The sequence below is a fragment of the Vulpes lagopus genome, chromosome 23 (assembly GCF_018345385.1).
Source record: "Vulpes lagopus strain Blue_001 chromosome 23, ASM1834538v1, whole genome shotgun sequence".
NCBI lineage: Eukaryota > Metazoa > Chordata > Mammalia > Carnivora > Canidae > Vulpes > Vulpes lagopus.
In genome coordinates, this window is record NC_054846.1 from 60,405,630 (window position 1) to 60,423,792 (window position 18,163).

Genomic DNA, 18,163 nt, shown 5'->3' on the forward strand with positions numbered 1-18,163 from the left:
CTCCAGGTCAGGGGCATCGGGTTGGCGGCGTCATCTGGGCATGAAGTCACCTGGGTCTGCTCCTCAGCTTTTCCTCAGCTTGTCCGTCAGGTTCGGGAGCATCTGTCATGGCTTCTGGTTCTTTTCAGAACTTTTACCACGCTGAGCACTTGGTCTCTGGAACTTGAGATGTTTGGCTGTGGGTTAGACAGAAATTTACATCTTTATTGCAAGGAAACGGAAATGGGTAGACCAGCTCTCAAGTATGGAACAGTGTGGCTGTCTCCCTGATATATTCCATTCCTCTTTCTTAACTAATAAGTTAAAGTTGTATTTCTTCCAATCATGCTCCCGGGGACAGGCACAGGTAGTTTATTTAAGCATTTCTTTTTCTTTACTTGCATATTCTTAATTCTTTAATGGCATTTCTTAACATTATTAACTCTTTACTCTCATCACATCTACTTCCATCCTAAGAAAGCCCTCTTCTAAGGACTTTATACCTCAAAATGGGCTTGACACATCCTGGTAATACATGAAAGTTACCTTTTACTCTCTAACACAATTGGTAGTAGATTGCTACCAATTTTGTGGACAAGAAGTTATTAGTTTTTAAGATAATGGGGTTTGCAGAGACTTGAGAGCTTGAATTTTGCATGATACTTCTTTCAAACTAGTCAAAGTTACGTGACTGTGGCACAGCAAGACACTAAAAGGTAAATCCTACATTTGTCATGATGTCTTCACCAACAGCACCGGTTTATAAATTGTTGGTGGAAGAGCTAAGATCTTTCTCTACAAAGTTTGACTCAATTTAAGAAAGTGAAATTCAGTAGTGGAGCTTGGGAGGTATAATTATTTAAAAATTTCTTAAAGAGCACAATTCTGGCTTCTCCTAAGCAGAAGGCAAGAACTGGCTTCTACCAGTAAGAAACTGAATAATAATAATAATAGCAACAGCAAAGTTGTTATTATTCTTAAACTTCCACGCTTTCTGAACCTTATTTGGGGAAATCCCATGTTAGCTGTGTTTATTTGTATTTGGCAGTTGGCAGTTCTTTTTCGTTTTATGTTTTTATTATTTTTTGCATGTGGCTTCATGATTCATTGAAAAGGGCACAGGGAGAAAGCTGAGCAATATGAGTACAAAAGCACTTGGTAGAAAACAGAAATATCCTCTCCTTGTTTCTTTTTTATCTTTGTATTTCTAAGATGGCTCCACCATGGATCCCTACTTAATTGAGAAATGACATTCTCTGAGGGAGTGGAGCACTCAGTTTTCTTTGTTGGCTCAGTCACCCTGAGTGGCAGCATTAATGTTTCTTTGTGTTTCTTTTCACTTCTTAGGATGAAAAGGAGCAGCTTATACAGTCCAAGAGTTCTGTTGCCAGTCTTGTTGGGAGATCAAAAACCATTGTTCAGCTCAAGCCACGCAGTCCTGACCACGTGCTGAAGAGTACCATTTCTGTAAAGGCCATCTGCGACTATCGGCAGATAGAGGTGAGGGAAGTGGAAGGGGTACCTCTGGCTCCAGAGGGAAGTAAGGGGAGACGCCAAACCTTCAGTTAGGCTTATGATAGGGAGAGGTCCAATGGTTTTGTTTTGTTTTTTATTTTTTATTTTATTTATTTATTTATTTATTTATTTATTTATTTATTTATTTCAGCCCTCTGAAAGAGGTGGAGGCGCAGCTTGTTTTGTTTTTTAAATTAGAAACTTAGCCATTCTTAAAAAAAAAAAAGCCCAGACTCTACTGCCTTGACCTGCTCCCTGTCTCGGGGATTGGCATCATTATCCACCCTATTTCCTTAGTGATGTCAGAAATGGTACTTGGTAACACCTGAGCAACACCTTTGGCTTTTCCCCTCTTATCCCTTACAGTTAGTAGGACTACTAAATCAATACCAACCTGTAAACAAATATCCCCTAGATGTACTTTTCTCTGACCCTGCAGCTACTACCCTAAGTTCTCCCAGTTGGATCATGGCATTAGCCTCCTCCATTCAATGCATTCTTTATCTTTCCACCAGATGATATTTTTTTGTTTTTTTTCTTACGATTCATTCATTTTTTTTTTAATTTTTATTTATTTATGATAGTCACACAGAGAGAGAGAGAGAGAGAGAGAGAGAGAGAGGCAGAGACACAGGCAGAGGGAGAAGCAGGCTCCATGCACCGGGAGCCCAACGTGGGATTCGATCCCGGGTCTCCAGGATCGCGCCCTGGGCCAAAGGCAGGTGCCAAACCGCTGCGCCACCCAGGGATCCCGACGATTCATTCATTTATTTTAGAGAGACATGGCATGAGTGGTTAGGGGCAGAGGAAGAGGAAGAGAGAGAGAATCCTCAAGCAGACTCCCTGCTCAGCTCAGAGCCCAAAGCAAGTCTCAGTCGCAAGACCCCAAGATCATGTCCTGAGCCAAAATCAATAGTCAGTCGCCCAACTGACCAAGCAACCCAGGCGCCCCCTAGCATGCTCTCTAAAAAAGTCATTCCCCTGCTTACATCCTATAACAATTCCCCAATTCTATTTAGAAAGTCTAAGTTCCTTAATGTGGCTTCAAGTTCCCAAATAGTCTTCCTTTACCTCTCTAGGCAAGACTGGGTCATGTCCCTTCCATGCATTCCCTGGTAAATTGCATTTTTCACACAGTATTGTAACACTGTACCCCACCAGAATATGTGGGATATAGACCACATTTGTCAGTTTACCATTTTACCATTCTTACGTCCAGTGGCCCAGCAAAATTCCAGGCACATATTAGGCTCAGTTAATGTTTGTAATGCAAAGAAATGAACTTCTCTGGCACTTTTCTGTGTCTTCAGTGTTTCTGTCTATAAAATATGGATGGTAATGTTGGTTATTTCCCACGAGAAAGAATTGATGATTCCAGAATGCTTAAACCTTTTCAGGGATTTGACTGGGATGACAAGAAGGGTGGAAGAGGAAGTATCACAAAAGCAAAGTTGCAATTATTTGTGTCCCTTTTTTACCTTTGTAGACACAGAGAGATTGCTCTTGGAGGTCTTAAGACAGTCTCCTTATAACTTTCATATACTGAGTTACTTACTTGACGTGTAATGAACATTTAAAAAAATTTTTTTTTTAAAGATTTTATTTATTTATTCATGATAGTCACACAGAGAGAGACAGAGAGGCAGAGACACAGGCAGAGGGAGAAGCAGGCTCCATGCACCGGGAGCCCGATGTGGGATTCGATCCCAGGTCTCCAGGATCGCGCCCTGGGCCAAAGGCAGGCGCCAAACCGCTGCGCCACCCAGGGATCCCCGTGTAATGAACATGTAACAAACACTTGCTTCTTTGACTTATTTGATGTCACAACCTTTCCTGTATTGTGTATTTATAAGATTATCTTTTTATCAAAATCAGGGACCCTCACTAAGTGATGGCAAATCTCAAAAATGTTTTTTTTTCTTAAGAATTTCATAGCTGTGGAATCAGGCACCCTATCATAGTGGGTTGTTGGTTTATCCATTAGCAAAAACTTGTGAGTTTGTCTCTCCAGATCACCATTTGCAAGAATGATGAGTGCGTGTTGGAAGATAATTCTCAGCGGACCAAGTGGAAAGTGATCAGCCCCACAGGGAATGAGGCAATGGTGCCATCGGTCTGTTTCCTCATCCCCTCACCCAATAAGGATGCCATTGAGATGGCCAGCAGGTAACTTTGCTCAGCTACCATTCTGTACTGCAACCTGTGCTACTTGGCCTTGAGTGAACTTGAGGGAGGGATGAATCTGCATTTGTGTTCTTAAACAGAGCAACCAAATTTTAAAGTTTCTTCTGGGAAAGACCTCCTAGATACCGAGTCTTGCACTGGCAGCTACATTGTTGGTTTTCAGTAAATGCTTATGTTCAATTAAGATATATTCAGTGTTCGTTCTTGATTATAAACAGTTCACTCTCAGAAGATTGATTTTTTAGTTAATTTTATTTTCTGCATTTTATTTTTTTTATTTTTATTTTTATTTTATTTTATTTATTTATTTATGATAGTCACAGAGAGAGAGAGAGAGGCAGAGACACAGGCAGAGGAAGAAGCAGGCTCCATGCACCGGGAGCCTGATGTGGGATTCGATCCCGGGTCTCCAGGATCGCGCCCTGGGCCAAAGGCAGGCGCCAAACTCCTGCGCCACCCAGGGATCCCTATTTTCTGCATTTTATTAACATAATATACAAACATATTTTTAAAAGCTGAATTATACCACGAAGCTTGTAATAAAAGTCAGCAGTTACCTCCCCCACTCCAGAGTTCTGCTTTCCAGAGTCTATTTTCAACTATAGATTTTGACATCACTGAAATTTTAGTGGAATTTTTGGAGAGAAAGAAGATAAACTAGTGGGTTTAATAAGGTCACATATTTAACTGAAGTAGTGGCTTCTAGTTTTCCATCCTTTTCTTTATATCTCATATTCCTCAACTTGAAGGAATTCAAGGTATGTGTGTGTTGAATATGTCTGTGTATTTGTGAGTCTGTAGGGCCTCCAGAAGTTAAGATTGAATGAAGCATGGATACTTTAGAAAAAAATTTTCTCCAGTCCTTCATAATGTAGTCTTGTTTTTTATTTTTAACATGCCAGTTGACTTTTTAAGTTGCTTTTAACTTTCAAACATCTTAGCAGTTTTGTGACTATATGGACCATAGCAATACCCCCTCCCCCTTTAAGATTTTATCTATTTATTCATGAGAAACACAGAGATGCAAAAACATAGGCAGAGGGAGAGGCAGGCTCCCTGCAGGGAGGCCTGATGTAGAACTTGATCTCAGGACCCCGGGATCATGCCCTGAGCCAAAGGTAGACAAGACAACCACTGAGCCACCCAGGTGCCCAATAATGCACTTTTTAAGCATTGATATTGTCATTTTTTAATGATTCTAGATGGCGTTAATTTATTTCTACTTTTCTCTATTTCTTCTCTTCATGGGTATATCTTCTAACTTCTCATGGTTGTATTGTATATAGGTCACATTTATAAGACTGCTAAACATATGCTGATATCAGAGACATAATACAGTAATAAATCCAGATTGTTTGAATATCTCAATTAATTTTGTTCTAAAGGTTACCTTGTTAGTATTTGATCCCTGCTTTTCTCTGCTCAGCATATAAACCCAGTTCTGCTAAGGCAATCACATTTTTTCCCTTGGAAGGTCTCTAATGTGGAGCTCAAATTTAGAAAAGCTACAGCCAGGTTCTCTGTTATTTTTAGAGTGGAGCAGTCTTATCAAAAAGTGATGGCCCTTTGGCATCAGCTACATGTTAACACCAAAAGCCTTATCTCCTGGAACTATCTGAGGAGGGATCTTGACCTTGTAAAGACCTGGAACCTGGAAAAGGTAATTGTGAAAGCCTTACCTCCAGCTCATATGCTATTGGCAAACTTTGTTCAGAAGGAACTTTTCATTGCTGTGACACTCCCACCATCCCAAAGATGTAAAGTGGAGTTGGGAATAGTATTTCAGGATTAGGGGGTCCTAGATACTAAAAACAGCAGTCTGAGTGTTTAAGGAAATTCCTCATGGAAATGAATAACATCTTTAGTCTTCTTGGCCAACCAAAGGTTGTAGGCTTCTTCTCACTCTGCAGGACAAGCAGCTCTTGTGTAAGTGTGTATGTAGTAGAGCAATAATGGTGAATTAACTATTATAAAGGGTTCTGTTCAAGAGGGCACAATGGGTGCTTTTGAGGTGCTGGTAATATTGTTCCTTGATCCGAATGCTGACTACACAGATAAGTTCTATTTCTGAAAAATCAACATATTTGCAATTATGATGTGTGCACCTGATTTGTATATATGTTAAATATAAAAAGAAGTAGATAAAGTATTATGTTCCCATTCTATTGAAATTTCTTCCATTTTTCCCCCCTTTCTCTTTAGCTTCGATCCTCTGGGCCAGGGGAGTGTCACCAGGTTATGAAGAACCTCCAAGCCCACTATGAAGACTTTCTGCAGGATAGCCGTGACTCTCTGCTCTTCTCAGTGGCTGATCGTTTGCGCTTAGAAGAGGAGGTGGAGGCTTGTAAAACCCATTTCCAGCACCTGATGAAGTCCATAGAAAATGGTATGTGCTTTGGGAAGAGGGAGAGTAATGGTGATTGAGAGCCTTGAAGGGTACTGCTAGACCCTTCATGTAGACTACAAAGCACCACCTTTTTACTGTTTATTTGAGTGGCTAAAAAGTTGAGATAGGGAAACACTTAGAGATGAATTCTCAAAATCTGGTCATGGATGAAGAGGCCATATTTCAGTCATTATTGCTAATCAACCAATCGCATTCTCTTGTGGAAATAACATAGTTAGATCCTTAAAGATGAGTATATAATGCAGGGAATTAGGACCAGGTAGAAGGTGTCCCCCCCCCCCCCCCCCCCCACAGAAGGCCTTAATTTCATTTGTGGAGTATCAGGTCTGCTGTATCAGGTCTGAAGGTGAATCTGTTGTTTTCAGGTTTGTTGACCTCTGTTGTGGTGCTTAATGGTAACCTGTGTTTGTGCATTCACAGAGGACAAAGAGGAAACTGTGGCTAAGATGTACATTTCAGAGCTGAAGAATATCCGACTACGCCTAGAGGAATGTGAACAGCGGCTAGTCAAACGAATTCAGTCTCCAGCCAGTTCTAGGACTGACAAAGATGCCCGGCAGGACAATGCATTAAGGATTGCAGAGCAAGAGGTAAGCCTGGAGAACAAGGTGGGTGCCAGCTGCAGTGTAAGTGCTTTCAGGGTAAATTGGATGGCAAGAAAATATGGAGCTGAAGAAATAAGGCAGTAGAATCATGGCACTCCTACTCGAGAATTCTTCCCTGCAGCCTGTAAATGCCTTTTATCTATGGCAAAGCATGATTTCAGCTCCCAGTGTGTTGCTGAATGTTGATTAGTTTTCTACAGCTGGGAAGGCAAACAGATTGGCAAATTATTCCAGCACTGCATTTGGGCTACATATTTTAAGACTGCTTAGTAGAGATGCTACTATCTGCTCTATCCCTTCTGTGCATGTGTCACTTTTTATGACATGGATACCATCAGCCATAGGATGCAAAAAACATTAAGGTCTCATTCTATTCTAGGCTCTGATGCACACTTTTAGCAAGTTAACTCTCATTCTTAGTTTCCTTTCTTATAAAATGGTGGTAATACATGAGTCCAAACTGTATCACTTAACTTCCAAAAAACTTTGGATGTATACATATAATGAGTTTCTTGAAAAAGTGAAATGCCATCAAAATGTAGGGGAGTATTTTTGTTTTTGTTTTGTTTTGTTTTGTTTTGTTTTGTTTTTATGGGAGTATTTTTGAAGTAAAAGCAAATATTTTGGCCTTGTTATATACTCCGCGTGTAGAGACTAAGACAAAGTCCTTAGAAATTTAGAGTAGGAGAGAGCTCTGTGACGAATAGTAGATTTGATCTGGGAACTTAAAGGAATGGAAAGGATTGGCTAAATATGAGTAATTTTTCTTACCTTTCTCAATTATTCCTAAGTGTGAAGAAGAGGATGAGCGGGCAGTATAATTCTCATTGGCTGAGATGGATCTAAATACCCAAATGAGGCATATCATATAAACCTGTAATTTTCATATTGAAACTTTTTAGTTTTCTGTAGTCATCAGAAATCTGTCTCAGGAAAAGTGAACATTCTAAGAAATGTTAATATTCCTCTTCTAAATGACCTTTCTTTTTAAATTAACTTTTTATTTTGAAGTACTTTCAGTATATGGAAAAATTTTTCTTCTCATATAGCCTTCACCTAGATCCGACAAATGTTGACATTTTTTTCTTTTTGCTTTATTGTTTTTTTCTACATATGTACATCATAATAATTTTTTCTTGAGAGTAAGTTCTGTATGTGATGCTCCTTTATCCCTAAATACTTTAGTGTGCATTTCCAAAAATGAAGGGTGGTCTCTTTCTTTTTTAAAAGATTTATTTACTTACTTATTTGAGAGAAAGAGAGAGAACTTGCGTGCTTGATCTAGGGGGAGGGGCAGAGGGGAGAGAGAGAGAGAGAGACAAAGAATCTCAAGCAGAGTCCCCCACAGAGTGTGGAGCTTTATGTAGAGCTCAGTATCACAACCGGGAGATCATGACCTGAGCCGAAACCAGGAGTCATTTAACTGACTGAATCACCCAGGCGCCCCAAGGGTAATCTCTTATGTAACCGAGGACAATGATTAAAATCAGGAAATGAACATTGATATAATGTTACCCAAGACTTTATTAAAATTTCATCAGTTGACCTAATAATACCTTTTTTGAGTATGGTTCCCCACCAACACACACCAAAGGATATTTTTAGTACACAATTTAGTCCAGTACTTACCACACATTGCGTTTAGTTTCTGTGCCTCTTTAAATTTCCTTAACCTGAAACCTTTTCTCAATTTTTCATTATGTTTTATGCTTCTACATTTGTGAAGGGTACAAGTCATTTATTTTGTAGAGTGTTCCTTTATTAATATTTATCTGAGGCTTCTCCATGATTAGATATAGGTTACATGTTTTTGGCAGAATACCACAGGAATGATCTTGTGTCCTCAGCACTTTAGATAATCAGGATGCATGTAATGTTCTGTTCATTTGTCCCATTACTGTTAATAACTCATATCACTTGTTGCTCTTTTCCCCTTTGTAATTACTAAGCATATTGTGGAGAGATACTTTGAGACTATGTAAATATCCTGTCTTATATCACACTTTCACCAACTAGTTTTAGCATCTCCTGTTGATTCTTGACTGAATTAACTGGTATGACTGTTGCCAAAAGGTGATTTTTAAATTCTGTTATTCCTTTTACAGTTTAAAATTTCTATTCTATTTCAAAATGGAAGAGCTTGCTTCCCTCCCTCCTTTCTTTATGTCAGTATGGACTTTAGATTCTTTTTTTTTTTCTTTTAAGATTTTATTTATTTATTCATGAGAGAGAGAGAGAGGGAGAGAGGGAGAGAGGCAGAGACATAGGCAGAAGGAGAAGCAGGCTCCATGCAGGGAGGCTGATGTGGGACTCAATCCCAGGACTCTGGGATCATGCCCTGAGCCAAAGGCAGGCACTCAACTGCTGAGCCACCCAGGCGTCCCTAGACTTTGGATTCTTATGTTTTCTAAGGTTGTTAGCTGTTATTGTCTTTATTTTGATGTTCAGAATTTCCCAAATTTAGCTATTGGAAGCCCCTTCAAGTGGCATCTTTATCATTTTAACATGTCCCCACCATTTTTTGAGTGCTTTCTTATTTCTCAACAAGATATTCCAAGCCCATCTTGCCTTTGCCAGCCCCACCCATGTAATCAGCCATTTCTCCAAGGAGTCCTGCTTTCTTTAGGTAGAGAATACTATTTAGAAACCAAGATCTGGGTGCGGAGTGTGCTCATTATTGTTGGCATGTCATTGTTTCTATGCCTGCTCAGCCGACAGAACTAGAAAAGTACATACTTATAACACACGTGTGTACACACATCCAAAAACACACCTATGTTATGCAAACGTTTCTATATATTTCTACATGTGTGTATATGTATGTGTAATTATGTCCATAGGAATTTGTCACAAAGATGAAATACTGATACCAGTATATTTATCCAGCTCTGTCTCTTTCTCACGTGTGTGCACGCATGCACACACACACACACACACACACAGACACACAGACATAACTATGAATTTATATGCAGCTGTCTTCATTTGGTTCCAAACCAGTACCACGGGGTTCATTCTAACCTTTCTTCTTTTCGTATTTGTAACTCCCTTCCCCAAGACTGAAAAACCTACTTTGTATTATCTGCAGTAAATTTACTTACCGCTCAGTTTTAGCATGTAGAGATAAGCAGTTTGAGAATTGCTGACTCATGGTATTCAAAAGAAGACAAACCTACCAAATGGGGTTCAACATTTATTTATGATTCTTTTTGTCTTTAGCCTATAGTCCAAATACTGTGTTTAAGAAATACTTGTATGTTCTTCCTGTCTTCCCCCTTTGGTGCTGTTTTGTAGTTTATTCAACTACTCTTTTATATGTGAGCATTTAGGCTGTTTACAGTATTTGCTATTATAAACAAGAACTTTGGGATGCTGGGGTGGCTCGGCAGTTGAGTGTCTGCCTTTGGCTCAAGGTGTGATCCTGGGTCCAGAGATTGAGTCCCATATTGGGCTCTCTGTGAGGAGCCTGCTTCTCCCTCTGTCTGTGTCTCTGCCTCTCTCTCTGTGTCTCAAATAAATAAATGAATAAATAAATAAATAAGTAAGTAAGTAAGTAAAATAAATAAATAAAATCTTTAAAAAATTTTAAAAATAAACAAGAACTTCTTTCTAACTTCATTGTTCAATTCTATCTCCATCTTTGTTGTGTATCTTGTTCCTAACAGCGCACCCAAGAGGATTTGCAGCAACTGAGGTCAGAGTTTGATGCCATTTCCATGAAATGCAACAGCTTTCTTCATCAGTCTCCATCTGGTTCGAGTGTCCCAACTCTGCGCTCAGAACTCAATCTGCTGGTAGAGAAAATGGACCATGTGTATGGTCTCTCCACTGTCTATCTGAATAAGTGAGTAAGCTGAGGATTTGGATCCAAAAGGCAATATTTTCACTGGGATGAGAAGGGGGAGTGCCTGGATTGTTTCATGAATAATCCAGAGAGGATGCAGATCTTGAAGAGCATGTACTCATGAAAAGAGATCTTGTCTTTAGTTCCAGGCAACATGGGATTCATGCGATGCAGTGAACAAATGCCAGTGATACAGAGGGGGAGTTGGATTTACAGTATTAGGACTATTTCATACCTCATTTCTGTTTGATTAGATACCTCTGGGGGGGAAAAAAAGGAATACTAAAGAATAAAAAAATTTTTGTTGTTGTTAAACTAAGTATAGTCTTTGAAGGCTTTCCCCCTATCCACCATGACCTTGAGGAGTCACAAATCTTAGACTCTTCATAGTGGTAAGTGTGTTTCTGGCCTCATGCTGTTTTTCCCGAGAGTTCACTACATGTGTGCATGTCCCAGAATCACCAAGAACTTTATTTTGAATTGGCTTAAATTGGCAACACATATATCATAGTTTCCTGTTTTTATGAAACCCTGACATCATCTAGTAATGGGAAAACCGACTTTTAGCAGTTACATTTTGTGAACCTCTCTATTACACTCCAAGTCTGTGACTCAGCTCTTAAAAATGTGTGTATTAACGAAGGTGATTTTACCCTCATAGGCTAAAGACAATCGAAGTTATAGCGCGTAGCATCCAGGATGCTGAACTCTTGGTCAAAGGTTATGAAATCAAGCTGAGTCAAGAAGAAGCAGTACCCGCAGATCTCTCAGCTCTGGAGTCCCATCGGTCTACCTTACGGGTTGGTTGCTCTGAGTTTTACAGGAGCTTGACTTAACGTGTCCATTGCTTTGGTTGGCAGAGAATAAATTTTGGATGTCATGACAGTGATTTAAATTTGCATTTGAACTAGGTGGACTATCATATCTAATATATTTTAATATGGATTCAAAGAAGTTGGGACTGAGAAGTATGTCTGGCTGGAAAGGGAAAATAAAGGGCTATACCTTTCTATTTATTTTCTCCCTTTTGTCCCCAGTAAAATAATATCTAAATCAGGTATAATCAATGGTTATACTGTTAAATTTGTAAATCATTTAGCTATTATCTCATTGATTCTCACAAAATTGTGAGTGGATAGGGAAGAGATTTTCATCTCCGATTCACAGAGGAGCAGACTGAGATTCAGATTGGCTAAACAACTTATCTTGGTTTCATAGCTTGTAAGTGGGAGAGCCAGGTTTCAAACACTAGTTCTTTGCACACTTCTCTGTACTCTGTACCACCTGTCCTTGGCCTTCCCATGTGCATGAACGCTGTGAAGATGTTTCTAGCACAAACATTCTAGGGTCTAGCTTGTGAATTCCAAATATAATGTGGAGTCAGCTATAGACAATGGCCTTGTTTTTCACCTTAGTCTGAATCCTTTTTAGCATGAAACATATTTAACCTGTTGCTGTACTTGTGTTTATATAGCACTGGCTTAGTGACGTGAAGGACAAGAATTCAGTGTTTTCAGTCCTGGATGAGGAAATTGCCAAGGCTAAGGTAGTGGCAGAGCAGCTGAGTCGTCTGACCCCAGAGCGAAACCTGGATTTGGAGCGCTATCAGGAAAAAGGTTCCCAGCTGCAGGAACGTTGGCATCGGGTTATTGTTCAGCTGGAGACCCGGTGAGTGGTGGCCTCCCCCTTTTTTTCCTTCCTTTTCAGGGACTAGGTTTTTTTTTTTTTTTTTTAAATTTTTATTTATTTATGATAGTCACACAGAGAGAGAGAAGAGGCAGAGACACAGGCAGAGGGAGAAGCAGGCTCCATGCACCGGGAGCTCGACGTGGGATTCGATCCCGGGTCTTCAGGATCGCGCCCCAGGCCAAAGGCAGGCGCCAAACCGCTGCGCCACCCAGGGATCCCAAGGGACTAGGTTTTAAACAGAAATTGAATTATATCTATATGTTGCTTATTTAAAGGTAGGAAGTGATAGAGAAGGGTACAAATTGAATGACAGTATGCCTTCTAGATAAGACAAATGATAGAAAATTGGGAACACCAACCCCAAAGCAGATCTGAGGCTTGCTTTTAAGTCAGCAGTGATGGTTCTGTTAGGAATGCTTCTCCTGTACCAGTTTTTACCTAGTAAAGCCATTGATGACAATGAATCCAGCTATGAGCCATTTTTCATAGTGAAGTTTTGCAGAATTTCTTGCTTTCACTTTCATTTGCTAGTCAGTGGTTTTTATATTTGTTACTTGAAGTCCTTCTTCTGATGTCTGATTTGAATAGGAAAGATAAAAAATGACCTTTCTGAGGCTAGGCAAATATAGAAGGTTGCCTATATATAGTTGCCTATGTATGAGTTGCTAGAACTCATAAGTTTGGATTGATTATCTATAACTGAATTACTATCCCAAGTCTAGTTAGACTAACAAAAGTGATATAAGAAACTTGTTACTGAAATTAATAGAAAATCATTACTATTTTCACCCACCTTTCACAAAGAAATTATAGCACCTCCTCAGTCCTAATTGGGGTACTCTGTCATCAGGAAGCAGAAGGTATAGTCAGCACTGCCTTACTGGCAACCCTGGTGATCCTTGGTAAGTAAAAATTTGATAAGGATCATCATGGGATGCCAGACTCCAAGGCAGTATCCAGGGCTAGCATATACAACTGGTTTCTATTCCCTTTTACCCCACAGGGTACTGGGTACAAGCATAGTTTTCAGCATTGCACTGCTGTTCTACCAAAATAACGATGTATCCTCTGTGATCAAGCCCAACTGGAGGAAAGGGCTGAGAAAGAATGGCTCCATTTATTTTATTGTTTGTACCTAAGTATCTGATGGCAGTTTCTTTCCCTTTGCTCCTCCAGCCAGTCTGAGCTAGAAAGTATCCAGGAAGTTCTTGGAGATTATAGAGCCTGTCATGGAACTCTCATCAGATGGATTGAGGAGACCACTGCCCAGCAGGAAATGATGAAGCCAGGCCAGGCAGAGGATAGCAGAGTGCTGTCAGAGCAGCTCAGCCAACAGACGGTGGGTGTAGCACTCTTGTGGTAATAGTTGGCTGGAGGGGGGTGGGGGTAGGTGAGAGGGGAGTGGGGAGGGTTTAGTTCATCATAAAAGAAGATGATAAACTAGCTATTAAGCTTCCCCCAAGTGGTAAGACATTCTGAACCTCTTCTTCAAGCAGAATGATTTCAAGATGATGCTGGTTTTGGTTTTGCATTTAGGCCAGAAAGACTTGTAAGGTCCCTTCCAGTTCTGAGTTGTAGTGACCATCTATTGTAACCATAGATGGACAAATTAAAATTGTCTTTCTTCATTTTGTTTCTTTTTTTTTTCATTTTGTTTCTTGATACTGCATTTGATCTTACTAGGATTGGAATCTGAGGCATTAAAACTGGGAAAGATGTGAACGGACAAAAATTGTTTGAAGTTTTCACTTGTTAGCATTTGGGGGATTTTTTTTTTTAGCTTGTTTTGATTAGCATTATAGTTTAGAGTATGAAATCTGGTATTGGATTGCTTAGATTCCAGTCCTGGCTCACTCACTCACTATGAGACCTTGACCAAATTACTTAGCCTCTCATTATTCTACTTCCTCATCAATAAAATGGATCTAGTCCATTATTTGCTCAACCTACCTCACTCATAAGGTTATTGTTGTCAGGGTTCAATGAAGTGACACATGTAAAATATGCAGAACAGTGGTTTCTGAAGTGTGGACTCCATACTAGTAGCATCAGCATCACCTGGGAGCATTTAGAAATGCAAGTTCTCAGACCTACCCAAACCAACCAAGTCAGAAACCCCGGAGGTGGTGTGGGGCCCAGCAATCTGTATTTTATTGAGCCTCACAGGTGATTCTGATGTAGCTAAGATTTGGAAACTGTTTAGAGTATAGTAAATGCTCGGCTGTTTCGATGACAATAGGGAGAAAGATAATGCTGTTGTGGTACTTTGTTTTCTAGGATCTGTTTGCAGAAATCGAGAAGAATCAGACAAAGCTGGACCAATGTCAAAAATTTTCCCAGCAATACTCCACTATTGTAAAGGTAGAGTTACCTTTACATATCTACCATATCCCCAGAGGAACATAAATGATCTCCAGCGTAGGAAGATCTTCCTTGTCACTGTAGGTTTTGTTTCTAGACAAATAAGCACTTCTACTAGAGGCTGGCCCCATCCTCCAATTAATGCAGATGTATACTCTTCATGGCCCTACATATGGGAATGCTCAGAGTGGTACCAGACATCAGCTCTGATTCAAGGAGTTACCCCTTTGGGTGATTCATAGGTTTTTAAAATTTGCCATGTCAGAATGTTTTGGATTTCTTCTCAAATATACTTCTCATTGTCTTGCCTATTTCAGGAAATCGTGTCCTATTTTCCTACTTGCTGAAGCAAAAAACCCGAGAGTCATCCTTACCTCTTCTCCTTGCCTAAGCTTTATGTTCAGTCTGTGAACAACATGTCTCCAATGTCTCCATCTTCCAGTATATCATTGACCTATCTTTCGTTACCCACTCACCTGCCCCTCCATTTCTCTGCTTTGCATCTAAGTAAGGAATCTTCCATAGACTATTCTAATAACCTCTGAGCTGACCTTTTGCTTTTACTCCTGCCCCACAGACTATTGTCCCACACGGTAGCCAGGTTCACCTTTTTAGAACATACTAGGTGTCACTGAATCACAGATGTCACCAATTATAAACCATACCGTTATTTTATACACTACCAAGAAAGAGGAAACTCTGCCAGTTATGCAAATACCATTTGACTGTAAAACTTATTCTAGTTTTAGAGATACTAAAATATGGGGGAAATGTGTACCTTACAACAGCTGAAATATGGTAAATTGGATCATGTCACTCTTCCTGCTAAAAACTGTCCAAAATTTCATATCCTACTCATAATAAAATCCTAAAGCTATATATGGCTTTATGAGGCCCTGCATAATCTGGTCCCCCCTCCCTATTTCTCTGATAACATCTTTAAATAAAAATGACCTGAGATTATTATATATTTATTATGTTCCTTCCCATGAGAATATAAGTTCCAAGGGAACAAGGTGTTTTTTTTTTTTTTTAAAGATTTATTTATTTATTCAGAGACGGGGTGGGGCAGAGACACAGACAGAGGGAGAAGCAGGCTCCATGCAGGAAGCCTGACGTGGGACTCGATTCCGGGTCTCCAGGAACATGCCCTAGGCTGCAGGCAGCGCTAAACTGCTGTGCCACCATGGCTGCCCGAATAAGGTTTTTTCTAACTTGTTCTCCACTCTATGTATAGCACTCAGAACAATGACAGGTACATAGTAGATGCTCAACAAATATTTTTTGAATGAATACATTTGTTTAGTTAATAACAGAAGACTTGATAACATGAAGAATTAATTAATTAATTAATTTATTTATTTATTTAACATAAATTGAATTTATTTATTTAGTTCAAATCCTAGCTTCACCGTTTTCCAGGCTAAAGACTTTGAGCAACTGTCTTAGCCTCTCAGGGTATCTATTGCTCTGTCTACAAAATGGGAACAGTAACTACCTCACTGAATGATTATAAAGATTATGTGGGATAATGTATACATAGGACATTTCCTCAAACTTAAAATACATTTAGTAAACGGTAGCATCTGCTTTGATTAGTAGTACCATTTTATTACATCTACTGTTTTTTAAATTTTATTTTTTTAAAGATTCCATTTATTTGAGAGAGGGAACGAGGGAGAGAGAAAGCACGAGCAGGGGGAGGGGCAAATGGAGAGGGAGAAGCAGACTCCCTTGCTGAGCAACAGGAAGGAGCCCAAGGCAGGGCTCCATCCCAGGACTGTGGGATCATGACCTGAGCCAAAAGTAGACACTTAACCAACTGAGCCACCCAGGCGCCCCACTACTACTGTTTTTTTTAATAGACTACTTAAGGAACTCATTGTGTGTTTTCCTTCTGCCTAGAGTTTTCTAAGTAGACAACAGAAAACAAGACATTCTAGGCAAAAGGAACTGCATAATCAAAGGCACAGAAGAATGGAAATATAACAACTGTATGAGGAAATAGCAAAAATGCTGGCATAACTAGAAAGTGTATGATACATAAGAAGCAGTGACTATGAAAAAGAAGAGGAGGTTGAGTTCAATCTATGAAAGACTATGTCCAATTCTCTTCGCTTTACCTTCTGTTCTTATTTCTCACCATGAGATGTTAGAACCAGGAACATCAGGATCATTTTGGAGCTTGTCAGAAATACAGAATCTTCAGCCTGCCATATCAGAATCTCAATTTCAATAAGATCCCCGGATGATTTGTGTACATGTTGATATTTGAGAAGCTCTAATCTTTGTAAAGCTTTCAAACAGAGGAATGAAGTGGTCATCTTTGTGTTTTAGAAAAGTTATTCCGGTGGCAGGATAGAAAATAAATTGTGAAGAGAGCACAGTAGGAGAGTAGTAAGAGGCTCTTGTGCCCATCCATGAGATATGAAGAGGGCCTGGCCAGTGGCAACACTCAGAATTGCAGAGGGAGTGTCAGCATAGTACAGGGACAAGAGAAGAGCATTGGTTTAGGATTACTCTGTGGCTCCCGCACTGAGTAATCAGGGGAACTCACTTCCTGTCTCTGAGCTTCAGTTTCCCAGTGGATGAGATGAAAAGGATGGTCAGCAAACAACAAACCGCTAACTCAAGACTCACCAAACTGTGACCCACAGGCTAAACTGAGCCTGGATATCTGTTTTTGCATGGCCCATGAGAAATGGCTAAAAAATTTTTTTTGAAGGAAGAATAGTACTTCATGACACATGAAAATTCTATAAACTTCAACCTTTAGTGTCCACACATACATGACATTTTATCATAACACAGCACACCCTTTCATTTACTGATTGTCTACAGCTTCTTTTAATTACAATGGCAGAGTTGATCAGCTATGACAGATCATATGGGCTGATAGTTTCCATCTGGCCCTTTAGGGGAAAAGTTTGCTAACCACTGGTTTAAATGATCACCAAAATGCTTCCAGCAATGAAATGCTATGATTTTGTTGTATGAATTATGTGAGCTGTAAAGCCCTATGTAAATGTAGTGAAATTTCTTCCTCTCCAAGGACTATGAATTGCAACTGATGACATACAAGGCCTTTGTGGAATCACAGCAGAAATCCCCTGGCAAGCGCCGTCGAATGCTTTCCTCCTCAGATGCAATCACGCAAGAGGTGAAAGGGTGGGGAAAGGACATGCCACTATTTTCCCTTAAGGAAAGATTTGTTGTCAGGGCCCTGACAGTTTGATTTAGAGCTCATCTTTCTGTTGAGCATGTGATTTCATGAAAACTTCCTCTTATTTTCACTATTTAAATATATCTTTCTGGCAGATAATTTATCTAAACTTTTTTTTTTTCTTTTTTTTGAACCATAGTTCATGGACTTAAGGACTCGCTATACAGCACTGGTGACCTTAACCACTCAGCATGTAAAATATATCAGTGATGCACTCCGGCGACTGGAGGAGGAAGAGGTGAGGACAGTTGGGTCCTAAATCATTTTGAAAATAGAATTAAAAATCCTGTGTCTCATCTATCAAAATTTAAAGTGCACACACAGCCAGTTCTCATTATTCACAGTAGTCATGTTCT

General features: G+C 39.7%; 1 protein-coding gene across 23 annotated transcripts in view; it reads left to right on the forward strand.

Moving 5' to 3' along the window:
* LOC121481394 (microtubule-actin cross-linking factor 1) overlaps positions 1-18,163 on the forward strand; it is a 334,394-nt gene that overhangs the window by 181,900 nt on the left and 134,331 nt on the right. For all 23 annotated transcript variants that reach the window (XM_041738684.1, XM_041738691.1, XM_041738688.1 and 20 more), the window contains 12 exons: positions 1,327-1,479; positions 3,506-3,660; positions 5,212-5,338; positions 5,881-6,064; positions 6,506-6,675; positions 10,356-10,534; positions 11,196-11,334; positions 12,009-12,202; positions 13,400-13,562; positions 14,501-14,584; positions 17,637-17,744; positions 17,947-18,045. In XM_041738684.1, the coding sequence (XP_041594618.1) occupies positions 1,327-1,479; positions 3,506-3,660; positions 5,212-5,338; positions 5,881-6,064; positions 6,506-6,675; positions 10,356-10,534; positions 11,196-11,334; positions 12,009-12,202; positions 13,400-13,562; positions 14,501-14,584; positions 17,637-17,744; positions 17,947-18,045 (1,755 nt within the window). The remainder of the gene's footprint in view (positions 1-1,326; positions 1,480-3,505; positions 3,661-5,211; positions 5,339-5,880; positions 6,065-6,505; positions 6,676-10,355; positions 10,535-11,195; positions 11,335-12,008; positions 12,203-13,399; positions 13,563-14,500; positions 14,585-17,636; positions 17,745-17,946; positions 18,046-18,163) is intronic.